General features: G+C 44.4%; 1 protein-coding gene across 8 annotated transcripts in view; it reads left to right on the forward strand.

Moving 5' to 3' along the window:
• Nucleotides 1-13,214: 13,214 nt before the first annotated feature.
• The window catches only part of TBC1D8 (TBC1 domain family member 8), a 74,576-nt gene continuing 73,732 nt past the window's right edge, over nucleotides 13,215-14,058 (forward strand). For 3 of the 8 annotated variants that reach the window (XM_073351950.1, XM_073351933.1, XM_073351942.1), the window contains exon 1: nucleotides 13,640-13,902. In XM_073351950.1, the coding sequence (XP_073208051.1) occupies nucleotides 13,776-13,902 (127 nt within the window). In that variant the 5' untranslated portion in view covers nucleotides 13,640-13,775. Of the gene's footprint in view, nucleotides 13,270-13,631; nucleotides 13,903-14,058 lie in introns of those variants that run through there. The other 5 variants (XR_012159834.1, XM_073351976.1, XM_073351960.1 and 2 more) reach the window with 4 other exon arrangements.

Genomic DNA, 14,058 nt, shown 5'->3' on the forward strand with positions numbered 1-14,058 from the left:
CTTTTGCATTGTCCTTTTGCTTCCCCAGGCAACCTACTGTAGACTTATTTCTGGGACACTATTATTTCTAATACAGCTTACAGCCCACAACAAACAATTGGGATGGCTCCAAAAATTGTGCTCTGTATCAGCAAATCTGTTAGGAGACAGTCCTGGTCCTGAAGAGCTTAAGTTCTAAACAGGCAAAGAGAGGGGAGGGGGGGGGATACATAAGAACATACAAATGGCCATACTGGGTCAGACCAGTGGTTCATCAAGCCCAGTCTCCTGTCTTCTGACAATGGCCAGTGACAGATGCTTCAGAGGGAATGAACAGAACAGGGCAATTAGCAAGTGATCCTTCCCCTGTCATCCAGTCCCAACTCCTGGCGGTCAGAGGTTTTAGAGACATCCAGAGCATCCTGACCCTCTTGGCTAATAGCCATTGATGGACCTATCCTTCATTAACTTATCCAATTATTTTTTCAGCCCAGTTACTTTAGCCTTCACAACATTCCCTGCCAACAAATTCCACAGATTGACTGTGTGTTGTGTGAAGTACTTGCTTCTGTTGCTGCTGATTCCTTTTATTGGGTAACCCCTGATTCTAGTGTAATGTGAAGGGATAACACTTCCCTGTTCACTTTCTCCAGCCCATTCATGATTTTGTAGACCCCCTTAGTCCATATCCCCCTTTAGTCTTTTCTAAAATGAACAATCCCAGTCTTTTTTAATCTCTCCTCATTTTTGTTGTTTTTCTCTGTAGCTTTTCCAATTCTAATATCTTTGAGATGGGGTGACCAGAACTGCAAGCAGAATTAAAGGTCTGCGAGTACCATGGATTTATATAGTAGCATTATGATATTTTCGGTCATCTTAGCTATTCCTTTCTTAACCGTTCCTCCTGACATTGTTAGCTTTTTTGACTGCTGCTGCACATTGAGTAGATATTTTCAGAGAACTATTCTTGATGACTCCAAGATTGGGAACTGAGAGAGGTGTTATGTGACTTGCCTAATGTTACACTGGAAATCTGAGTCAGTTAGGAATTTAAGGTTGTGTAACAATATCAGCATCCACCTCTCATGGGCACACTCTTTTCTCTGGCCGATACCTACAATCGGTCTTTTTCAGGACAGTACCCACCTCTCACGGGAAACGCCCTTTGGTTGTTTGGGTGTGAGCCTGCTTTTGGTTTTAGTTCTTATATCAGGGTGGCACCTGCCTCTCACAAGCCCCCCCCGATCTGATGGCTTTTTGAAGGGTCTCAGCAACTCAGACCAAGCAACATGTACTGTATACCCTAGAAGAGGGGACAGTCTAACTTCTTTCTCAGCTCTGGTATGGGGCCATAACTCTAAGGCTTCTCTCAGAGGCACTGCCTTCTTCAACTACACAGCCAGGGCCCATCTCGCTAACCTCACTGGTTTGGCCAGGTTCTGGGCTCAGTCTGCCCACGCTGACCTTTTCATGGTCCTGTTGCTACTCTATCCAGCCAGCCAGGCACCTGGTCTTTGGCAGCCTTCCCTGGGCTCTCTGTAGTGAGCTGTCTGTAGCCTGCTGCTCATCTAGCCATCCAGGCACCCAGTCCTCCCTCATCAAGCTCCACACAGCAACTGAAGGCTCTACCTGCTTTGCTGCTTGCCTTTTATCTGGTCCTTCTAGCCCCTTATTGGTCGTTGCAGCAGCCCCTCTGATTGACCACTTTTCTGAAGCCACTCTAGGCTGCCTGGAGGACTTTTCGCTACTCTGTTCTGCGGCAGGGTGATGCAGAGCCACAAGGCCTCCTGTAGGGGGCCTCCAGACATAGTCCACCCTGCCACAGGTTGGTCTTCTGAGTCAGTCCAATGTCTGAACCACAGGACCATTCTTTGTGCAAAAGGACAGCATATCCCAATAAGCTCCTCAATTTACTTTCCCAATTTATGTACATTGACGTAAATCACACAGCTACAGTTGTCATCAATTCCACTGTACAGATCAGTTGGCAAAATGATCCAGGAGTAGAGTAGTTGACAATTTTCCCTGTCTGACTACATCCTACATTTCCACTGGCCACAGAAGTCTTGAAGTTATTTCTACTTTCACAGTAAATGCCAAAATTAAGGGTCAAGTTTGGTAACAGTCATCTACCTATGATACGTCAACTGGGAACTATTTTAGGATAGTTTGATATTATGAGGATGTTTCTGGAAACATACAGGATCTCAGTATGACTTTGTTGTTGTCATGTTGATTGCTAGTAAAGAAGAAAATCTAATATAACACTTCTTTGCCAAACCATTATAAATGTTGTGTAACTGAAACTGTAACATGAAGGTATAAACTCACATACACTCCACAGTAAATATCAACCTTGTAAAAAAAACAAACATATCGTGAAATGCTGATATTGTATCAGAAAATACTGTGTTCATAGTATAGTTCATTCAACTTGGTTGTAGTCAGAGTATTACTTCTGAATATTTACATTTTCTAATATAACTTTATCAACAAAGGGAGAAAGCTACTTTTTTACATGTGAAAAGTTAGAGGTGCAAAAACAGTCTGATATTTAAAAAGTAAAAATAATACTTTCCAGTTTTGAAGTGCTTTATAAACATTAAATTAACCTTCACAGTTGACTTGTAGATCAGTTTCAAGTAGTAGCCCCATTTTACAGATGGGGAAACTGAGGCACTGGTTTAAGTCCAGAGTTTTCAAAAGTGTGCATTTGTGTGTGTGTGTGTGTGTGTGTTTGTGTGTGCACGTGCAGAAGTTGATATCTTGTACTAGACTTTCAAAGGTGCCAAGTACCCACAACTGCCATTGACTTGAATTGGAACTGTTTTCTGAGCACTTCTGGAAAACTAGGTCCAAGTTGTCTAAATTAGCAGGCACATCTGAAAATGTAGGCTATGTTGACTTGTTGTGTCTGATACGTTAGAAGTGCCCTGTTCCTGAAAGAAATGGATACTTACAAACTTCCAAAGCCTTTCAGTTTTGTCACCATTGCAGAATGGCAAGAATGGAAACAAGATTTTCTAGATTTAAGACAGCGACAGTAAAGTACAAAGGGAAAAAAGATATCCAAGTAAACACACTTATCTGTGCAATTGGGATGGGAAGCAGAAACTGTTTCCAAATCTTTTGACATCTCTAGCAGAGAGCATACAGATGGTTATGAGGCATTTCTGCGAAGTATGATTATTTTATCCCTAAAAAGAATATAATACATGAAAGGGTATGTTGATATGTTGTAGTAGCCAGGCAAGGTACTAACAAACTTCAACAGGACTTTATTTTTTTTAAGTGGAAACCTCTTTTCCAAGCTGCTGCTGCTGCATCCTCAGTAGCTCTCCCTCTGCCTCTTTAACTCCTCCCCCCTCCTTCCTGTTTTCTGTCCTTTCAGACTCCCAACAGCCAGTGCTCCCAATTCTAATAATTACAAGCAACATCTAAACACCACATGATACCAACATTGCCAAAATGAAGGGGAGACAACACAGGCCTTTATTAGAAACCTGTGTGAATTATCTGAATTCTGTAAGTTTGAAGAGAGCAAAGATGAAAAATCAGGGACAAATTTTTAGAAAGGATACATGAGAAACAGAACAATTTGACAATTTCTTTTTTTTACTTTTTTATTACCTTGATATTTTCTCTTGGAATCATATAATCTCAATTTCACTTTTTTGTGACCACAGTAAAAGAGAAAAGACCTTATTGCTCATCACCACAAACTGGAGAGAGCCTGAAAATTCTGTACAAATGGAGACAGTCAGAGACTTAAATTAGACTGCTGCCAGACAGGAAGAAATCAAACAGTGCTAGCATACAGAAAAGCATGGGGGTATAGTAATTGTCAGATTGCAGCTCTCTTTGATGAGTACTATATTTCGGCTTCTATCGCAAACATAAGCAGAGTGATTATTGGCTAGCATATGCTGACAGTGTAAAAAAAGAGGCCATTGGGCTAGAGTTTGTCATATCAAATCAATGAAAGAAGTAATAACAAGTAATCTTCTTGTAGAGATCCCTGGAGTGTGAGAATTACTCAAAACCTGCTTGGAAAATTATCTTGAAGGAGAGCCACAAAAATATTAGTTTTAACACTTATTCAGGTGCTAACACTTCAGTGGTATCAGCATTGAATTATGATACAGTTTTGCCATTCTGGCCACCAGTACTACAGTATTTTGAAATCCCCAGGCGGTATGCCACAATGCAAAGGGTAGTTTATTGAACAAGTGGAATGAAAGGGCAAGCCATACATTTTCCGTATTGTTGTGGTCTGCAGTGACAACATGGATGTGAATCAGCTGAATTCTAATGCTGTTCAGAGTCTAAAGATTGCACTGAAACCCAATGTAGAGTTCTATTGTGTACTGAGTATTACTCACAGAATAACTGCTCCACAGCTGCCAAAAGCCAGGCAGGACTAGAAAGCAATGGTGGTGTTGTGAGAATTTGTGAACACCAGAGGGGCATGCACTCCTACTGTTTCTGTTATGAAAGAAAGAAGGGAAGATATAGATAGTCTATATTTAAATCCAGCAATTCTGAGGAAAAAGTATATTTAGCATGCACTTGTTAACATCCTTCCAAAACTGGATAGGATGTGTGTTCAAGTCTACATGCCTCTAAAAGGTTGTGAAAATTCCCAGTAGAAGAGTAGCGCTAAATTAGGCCGTGATTCTGCAAGTTCCTCTGCACAGGCATACCCAGAACCCTGGCCCTGAGCGGCTTTCAGGATTGGGAACATAAGAGCTTGAGTTGGCCAACAACATTTCACGTTTGTTCCATTTTTGCATTTGTAACATGCCTGTCATTTTTCACTGAGAAAAGGGCTCAGCTATTACAAGACTCTAAGAGGGAGTTACTGTCTACATGGACGATATTCCGGTGTGTGGATGTTCAGAGGAAGAACACGATAAGCACCTAGAGGAAATCTTTAAACAATAAGAACTTCTGGTCTGAAACCCAAGAGGGGGGGGAAAAAAAGTAAACTGTGCCAAACTACTTCAACTTTTTAGGCCATGAGATTACTCAAGATGGACTGCATCCAGATCTAGAGAGAGACAGCCATCTTAGAAACACAGTCTCAATAATCTATGCAAAGCAACAAATAAAGAGCATAATAAACCATCTTGGATTTTTTTTTTTTTTACAGAATCACCTAATTATTGCTGAGCCACTGAGGTACACTTTTGACCTTGAAAGTTGAATGAACATGGAATTTGAATAAGGAATTAGCCTTGAAGGAAGTAGAAACTAGCATTGAGGGCTCCAGTATGAGCTTTCTTTGATATTGCATAGTAAATAATTGTGTGCATGGATGCCAGCAGTTACAGTGCAGGGAATGTGTTACTGCAACAGTAATGTTTCATATTAAAGCCATTACCTTCCTCTTTGATAACATTGCTACTGCACAGGCACTTACAGATAGAAAAATGTCAGGCCTGTGCCTCAATTTATAAAAGTTTTCTTATTTCCAGACTTTTTTCACCTAGTCACAGATGCCAAAATATTTGTAGATTTAAGTCTGCTTCTGCCACCATTCCTCATATTTAGTAGGATTTACTCATGTGAGGAAAGTCCATTGATGTAAGGCTAGCGCACCATGAGTAAGGATGGTAGAATCAGGCCCTAAGGGAATAAGCATTTTGCAGTCTGTAACTAGGTGAAAAGATTTTTTTAGAGTTAATAAAGAGGGTAAGAACCAGTGGAGTAAGCCAGCAGTAGTGTAAAATAAATAAATAAATCTACTTCTCCAAGCTCCTATGTCATTGAGATTAACAAAGAAAATTTCAGAAAGAATAGAAGATGCCTATAACTTGTTGCAAATTCCTTAAAGGGTGTAGATGAGACTTTGCAGATGGACTCTTTAATTCCTGATAAGAAACCAAACTTTTAAATTAACACACACACGAATAACAAGACTCCCCTCTCCTCCCTCCTTCCATCCCAAAAACCCCAACAGATTATTGGAATTCTATTTCTAATTTGGGGATGGACTCTAATCTTGTATTACACCAATACAACTTCAGTGCATTATTTCTATGTAAGCAAGATCAGAATCAGGAATCCAAGAGGAGTGTATGTAGTAGTAGAATAGTCTATTGTGTTTTTCCTGCTAGAGCCAGTCCGTTCACCACAGCATCTTGGACAGTGGTCAGCGCCTTCCCTTAAAATGCACATACTTGTGTAATTACATAACGTGGGGATGGGATGGGAAAGACAGACTGTCTTCCTGTCCCTAGCAGAGGGACACCTTGAAACTTGACAGTCCTTTTATTTATCCTAACTAGTGTAACAACAAATGTTGTTGTTTTTGAAGACGTTCTTCCTGTCAAAATATAGAAATGCTCATGTGTATTGTACTGCTGGAAGGGGGAAAGCATGCTAGATTACTGGGCAAAGCTGTGAGCCGAACAAATAGAAACACTTAATTGTGCGATGAGTGTTTTTTTGTGGTGGTTCCCCCCCCCCCCCATAGCTGCCTGGAGCTTCATTGTACTTGCTGATTGTACTGTAACGTTGTTGTGAAAGACAACTTTCACTTCAGGATAAGTGTAAAAAGCGATTGTGGTCCTTTATGGAACCACATAGCTGAAGCAACAGGAGCACCACCCAAAACACAGGCACATGGCAAGGCTTGAGTAGAAGCTGAACCATGTAGCTCAAAGGGCTTTTTGCAGACTGATATAGCAAATGCTGAGGCTTGGGCATTGATTGTTGGAGAGAAACAACAGAGAAATGGAGAAGCAGCAGAAAGCCAATTAGACAAACCGACCAAGCATTGGGGGCATGGCCCTGAGAAAAAGATGAGAGCTGGGTTCCCAAGCTGTGGTACATGTACCACCTGCAGTATTTGAGCTTGATGTCCCATCAATTCACTTTCCAAGAATTTTTTAAGAAGGTTGTATGTGAACCAGTGAAGTTTGGTTGCCACTGGCCTAAAGAGAGAGTTTTTTTGGGCAGAGTGCTGACTGAAAATGACTTGGAACTATGATGCGCAAAGAAACTGTGTCCAACTATTTGACACCTTCTATGTACAGGGAAACAGGACTCTATGTACATTCTTGGTAAACAAACAGGATTGCATAAAAGAAATACCTGACTCCATCATCAATGTCTCTCCCTAACGGAAACAACTTGCAAGGTCCCAAATGCTGGCTACCTGTTTGAGTCAAAAGGGGTAACAAAATATACTTTTATGTTGTCCTTTACAAAGTAATTGTTAACTTAATCAGAATCAATAAACAAAACCACTAAGATTTATTACAGATATTTATGACAGGTTTCAGAGTAGCAGCCGTGTTAGTCTGTATTCACAAAAAGAAAAGGAGGACTTGTGGCACTTGCTACAAGTCCTCCTTTTCTTTTTGTGAATACAGACTAACACAGCTGCTACTCTGAAACCTGTCATTAGGCAAGGCACTGAATTTAGCCGTATGGAGTGGGAAATCTATCAACTTCATGAAAATACTCGTACAGATACAGACAGACATCATCTTCCTTTCCAAATGCAAACAGATGGACCAAAAGGACTGAAGGTAAAAAAATCCATTACAATCTACATATGTTAGTCTCTAAGGTGCCACAAGTACTCCTTTTCTTTTTACAGATATTTATAAGTTTGTTAGTTCAGTGGGGCAGGAGGGAATGTTATAAATATGTACTTCGCTGTTAACTGCCATTTGCAATCTAGTCAGACATGACAATTTTACTCCTGAGAGCATTCTGCGCCAAAAAAATAAAAAAATAGCTGCTAAAAATTCTGCACACAGTAGTTTAAAGTTTTATATGCCAATAAATAAATGCAGAGATTCCAGCATTGGGGAGCACAGGCCACTGGCTCACAGAGGTGGGAGATCACTGCAGCCCTCCCCCCCCCCCGGGGACACGGACTTGGTGGTAAGGCTGCACACAACCTTGACACAGTGCAAGGACAGTGCCTGCTATAGAAACACCCCCGGGCCCTGCCTCTCCCTGCCAGGTGCACCAGGTGTGGGCAGGCAGGCTCGGCAAGACAGGATCCAAGTGTGGAGGGGTTCAGTGGGGGGGATCCAGGTGTGGGTTAAGAGGGGTGGGGCAATCTGGGTGCTGGTGGCTCAGTGGGGGAACCAAGTGCGGGGGGGGGATCTGGATGCACAGGGGCTTGTTAGGTGGTTCTGGGTGCAACAGTAATGGGACTCTGCAGTGGGGTCTAGGTGAAGGTGGTTGGGGCTCAGCGGGGGGGGGGGTGTCTGAGTGTGGGAGGGGATACAGCTTGTCAGGGGGGTCTGGGTATGTGTGTGGGGGTCAGGGGAGGTCCAGATGCTGGGGTTGTGGAGATCAGTGGGGTGGGGAACGAGGTGCAGCTGGTGGGGCAGGTGGTGGGCTCGGTGGGGATCCGAGTGCGGGTGGCTCATTGGGGTGATGCAGGGGGAGTTGGGCTCATCGGGGGGGGGTTCTGAGTGCAGGGGGTGAGGCTTAGTGAGGTATGAGGGGGTCACTGCACGGGGGTTGGGTGGATGGGGGAGCAGCTCCCTGTACAGGGATCCCTCCTCCTGCAGCTGAGGAACGATGGGCACAGGAAGCAGAGTTGGGGAGGAGAGTTTGTAGAGCTTCCTGCAGCTGGGGGAGAAATCTGGGGATGGGTCTCACCCGGGCCTGGATGCCGTGCAGGGGAAGAGGAAGTCCCCTCCTCCCCAGCCGAGCCCAGACTAGCAGCTGATTCAGGCGCAGGGTAGGAGCCACCAGTCAGGTCTTCCCCAGTCCTGCCCCCTTCCCCACAGTGATTTACCTCTCTGCCGGCTGCCCTGGGTACCTGAAACACACTACTGTGGAGGGTTGTATGACTGCTTTTGTGGCTTCCCTTTGCTTCCCTGTCAGAAAGTCATTTTTCTCCAGGAAGCAAAGAAATCTGCAGAGGACATAAATTCTGCGCATGCGCAGTGGACAGGAGTAGACAATGGACACATACTTCAGACTCCTGGGCACTTCCACTGAGTTCCACTCATGGAAGGATCATCCACATATGGTCCAATCCTCTTCAGCCTGGAAGTGGGTCTCATATCCCTTTCTTGCATTATTTGCTTCACCTCCATTCTGGTCCCTCCAAACCCATGTATGTTGCAATAATAACTTAATACAGACCAAGGTTTATTCACTTCTTTTGCAGATTCCCAGGAGCTAGTATGGCCAGAGTGGAGGGTCCCTTGCAGCATAGTCTCAATGGAAGCAGAGCCTGGGTCGGTGACTAGGACCCATGTTGCTGTGGGGCTAAAAAGAGTAGGTTGGGCTGCAGCCTGGGCTCTAAACCCAGCAAGGGGGAAGGATCTCTTAGCCTGGGCTCCAGCCTGGGCCTAAACATCTACACTGCTACCTTCAGCTCTGCGGAATGAACCCTGTGATTCCGGGTCAGTTGATCCTGGCTCTGAGACTTGCTGCCACAGGGTGGGTTTTTGCTGAGTAGATGTACCAAAGCAAGTCAGGAATAGAAGATCACACTTACTCTGACTACATGACATACTGCTTCCCTCTACTGCCTCAAAATGCCACATCCCAAGCATATTCAGGGCCACTCCTTCTTGAAATTTTCCATGAAGCTTTTTGCTAACCCTAGATGCTCTCATGTCGTCTAAACTGCAAAATCAATATCTTGTGCTATTTGTTGATATTTAAATCTAGAAGTGATATCAGTGATCATAAATAACCTATAGCTATTTTCAGAAGGCATATTATGGATGGAAGGAACCCAGAGAACTTATTTTCTTACAGTCTGTTCCTTCCAAATAAAGTGCTTCCTGGCTTGACTTGTCCTGTTCTTCTATAGAATTTATGAGAGAACACCTGCAAAGTTTATATCTTCAGAGACCTCAAGCAGGTACTATGGATGGATCACCATTTTACCCTTTTTGTTTATCTGTACATATCACCAATGCAAGACTGTAGGTGAGATTCCCAAGAAAGATTCTTAGACTATTAAAATCTTGATTGCTGGAAATAACCAGTAAATAACTGGAGTGGTGGTGGAATCCCTCTAGTATCACCTTGCATTTGTTGCTGACTATAGTCTGCTGATTGCCAGAGGTGGCTGTATTTTGTTTCTTGAGTGTTTTGGATTGAAAGTTATGGTAAAATTGTATTTTTCTTCTTGCAACCATTATTTAGCCTTACTCAGATGTCGGTGCACTCAACATGCAATTCTGCTCCTAGAAAACTTTGTTCTTCCACCTTGAAAAAGAACCAGACTATTTTCAATTTATCTGGAATATTTATTAAACTATGTATCACCATAGCCCTTTGTTTTACTATATTATCCTTGAGACAAGGTAGGTGAGGTAATCTCTTACTGGACCAACTTTCATTAGTGAAAGGGACAAACTTTCAAGCTTAGAATGAACTCTTCTTCAGGTCTTTGATTAGTTTTCAGTTGTCTGATCCTCCACAGCCATTTATAAATGGTATTTTGTGTTAGTTTCCTTCCACTGATTCTATATGCCTGAAAAACAGCAAATTGCATGTCTTTTGATGATATGATTTTTAACCAACTTTAATGTGATTAAAAAGCCTGAGCCTTTGAAGGAGTACTGTTGATTAGGCTCAACCAGAGGCAAGTCTCAAGGAATAATCAATAATGGCATGTGTGCATAACATGTGATACTAAAATAGAAGGAAGTTTACTGTACTCTAGCCTTGCTCTCTTTCTAGTCCTAGGAAAAGTTTTCCTCAGGGGACAGAAATCTCATTTTAAAGACTAACAACTCAGTCAGTTTTCTTTAAGTACTTTTCAAATTAATTTTCAGCGAAGTCCAAAGTTGAGTGTAAAAACAAAATAGCAATAAGTGTCAAATCAGAACAAAAGAAGGAATAAACATGCACAAATCTAGCCACTCAACAGTTATTTAATTTAAAAAAAAACCTGACTTCTCTTCCAAACTGTTTTATGAAGGGAAAAAACACCATCCTGCTCACTACTACGTCAAATCATACTCTAGAATACCCATGTTCTGACTGAGCATTTTAAGTAACCTCTTCTCATTCAATAATTAATATTTTAAAAGACATTATTGTTCCTCCATCCCTCATCTGTTCTTTTTAATATTTCAGCTGAGTAGTACATTCACTTTTCCTTCTGCTTGCCATTCTCTAGTACGAAAACAAAATTCTGGTACTTGTGTAGACCACGCACACACTGTGAGGGAAAACAAAGTTGAACAAACTATAGTCAGCTTACAGTGTTTGGCCTAATCAACTATTTAATTGGTACCTAAAAAGCAATCAAAAGAGTCACCTTCAGGTATTCCAAATGCCAGTTACCATTGGCTGTGCCACATACCTGGCTGCGCATGTTAGAATATTCAGAATACATAAAACATCTTGTGTATTGCAAGCAGAGGGCCAAATCCTTTGTTTATTAATCAAAATTCTCTACTAATAGGCACTTTGCCCAATTTAGCAGTATGTGATTTGGTCCATAGTGACTGAGTGTCAGAGTCTAGAGAGGGAGTGAGATTCTGACCTCAGTTACTCCAGTAGTTATAATGGAATTACTTCATATTTACTATTATTTATAATCTGACCAAGAGAGAGAACTCTGGACATCGAATTAGACCAGCGGTTTTCAAACTGTGGGTTGGGACCCCAAAGTGGGTGGTGACTCTGTTTTTAATAGGGTCACCAGGGCTGACTTAGACTTGCTGTGGCCAGGGGCCAAAGCCCAAGCCTGAAGGCTTCAGCCCTGGGTGGCAGGGCTCAGGTTACAGGCCCCCTGCCTGGGCCTGAAGGCCTTGGGCTTCAGCTTTGGCCCCCTGGCCTGGGGAGGTGGGGCTTTGCCTTTGCCTCCTCCCCCAGGGCAGTGGGGCTTGCTTGGGCAGGCTCAGGTTTCAGTCTCCCCTCCTGGGGTTCTGTAGTAATTTTTGTTGTCAGAAGGGGGTTGCAGTGCACTAAGTTTGAGAACCCCTGAATTAGACATTCATATTTCAGTGGCCATCAGTATTACCAGTATAAAATAATACCAGGCAGGATTTACAGTAGTAGTCCTTGGTTTTCAAAATCCCTTCTTCAAAACTATTTAAAATGACAGTGGGGTATGCATCCCTATCCCACTCCATTTTCTGAACAAAAACTAGTGAAGTTCTGCCTCATCTTTTGTTTCTGTCTATAGACTCCAAGGTTTGGGCCCTTCAGCAGAGGAAACTCCAGCAAGTTACTGTTTTGGAGCTTGTTTGTTTGAACTTCTGATGCCAGGTGGATTTCACAAAAGCAGAAGAGAGTTAGATTGTAAGGTATTTGGGGCAACTTTTTGACCTGCTTGTATAACACCTTGCACACTGGGGCCCTAATCCTTGACTTGGGTCTCCTAGGCATCACAGGAATATAAATAATGTGTGAGAGTGCTGAGAAACAATCCTAGCCCTAAGCCATTTAGGTCATGTTCAGTCAGTCCCTGACATTTCTCATAGTTTAGAGAATTAAAATGTTGATTCTGCAAATATTTACACATGTGAATAGTTCCCCTGATTTAAAAGTTAAGCAGGTACTTAAGAGTTTGCAGGCTTAGGCCCTAAGCAAGTAGGTCTGCACAGTTGTGATCCAGAAAACATTTGGAATCCCTTTGCTCTCCCCTCCCCCACCTTCTTATGACTTGTGAATATGAAAATGACTAGGCTTAAATGGATATATAGCATGAACATTATTTATCTATTGGATGTATTTACAGTATATGTAACCTAGCAAGCAATCTTGTTGTTACAGAGTGACTTTAAAATGGGAAGGCACTTGCAGATAGCTCATATCTGAACTGATGCAAATATATGCCAAAAATGTGCAATGCACTGTGTGTTAGTGTCAGAGGATGGTGACAGATATGGTATGCTAATACTCTGGCACATTGAGGAATGTTGATGCCTAGAGATGGCTGTGTGAGCTTCTGATCATATCTCCCTAGGGAGCAGCAGTACAGTATTTAACATATAATAAGACCTTGCCTTCTTGGAGGGGCAAAAAAGAGAGACCTGTCCTGGAATGTGCAGGCAGGGGTGTTGGAACAATTTGTAGAGGGGGGTTGCTGAGAGCCATTGAACCAACCTGTAAACCCTGTACATGATGGAAACCATTTCAAGCCGGAGGGTGCAGCAGCACCCCCAGTTCCAATACTTACGGGTGCACACGCCCATCTCTCTGAGGGAGAATAGAAGAACCCTGATTTCTGGAAGCTGGGATGGGTGGAGGAGCAACCAGCAGGCCCTGCCTTCAGCAGGCACAGGGTGGATCCCTGGATGAGTGTGGAGGCGATACTGATTTCACTCTCAGTAAGATGTAAGGGAAAGGGAGAATCGGGGCCGGGTGCTAGCCGACTGGGGGCCTTAAGCAAGAATATCCCCCCCCAATAATTAATAGGGGGCCCCTGAGTTTCTCAGGCCCCGCAACAATTGCTTAGTCTGCTCATGCCTAGTGCGGCTCTGCGGGGAGGAGGGCTGAGGGGGAATCAGTGCCTCTCAGGACAGCGGTGGGGAGGCGCTGCCCCTTCCCGGCGGGGTCTTTCTCCTCCCCGCAAGGGGGTGTCCGGGCTTTCCTCTCTCCCAGCCCGGCACGGAGAGCCTGAAATGCGGAGTCCCGGGTGGGGGAGGCGCTGCGGGGCCGGGCTAGGCGGGGAAGCGAGGGGGAGTCTCCCGGCGCCGCAGCGCGAATCCCGGCCGCGGTGTCCCCGGGGAGGGAGCGGCGGCGGCGGCGGCGGCTCCGCGTCCAGGCTCCTCCCCCGCGGCCGGGCCGCTAGGCGAGCGGGCAGGCAGGCAGGCGGGCCGGAGGGAGGCGGCGGCGGCACGATGTGGCTGCGTCCCGAGGAGGTGCTGCTGAAGAACGCGCTCAAGCTCTGGGTCACCCAGAAGAGCAGCGGCTACTTCGTCCTGCAGCGGCGGCGCGGACACGGGGACGGCGGGGGCCGCTTCACCGGTACCGCCCGGCCGGGGCTGGGCTGGGGTGGGAGCCGCCCAGGTGGGGCCCGCCGGGCCATTGCCCCCCGGAGCCGCTTGCCCCGCGGGCCCCGCCGGGCTGGGAGGGGAAGCGAAGCGGGAGCACCCCCCACTTCTTCTCCCCGTGCCTGGCACT

The sequence above is a fragment of the Lepidochelys kempii genome, chromosome 1 (assembly GCF_965140265.1).
Source record: "Lepidochelys kempii isolate rLepKem1 chromosome 1, rLepKem1.hap2, whole genome shotgun sequence".
Taxonomy (NCBI): Eukaryota; Metazoa; Chordata; order Testudines; family Cheloniidae; genus Lepidochelys; species Lepidochelys kempii.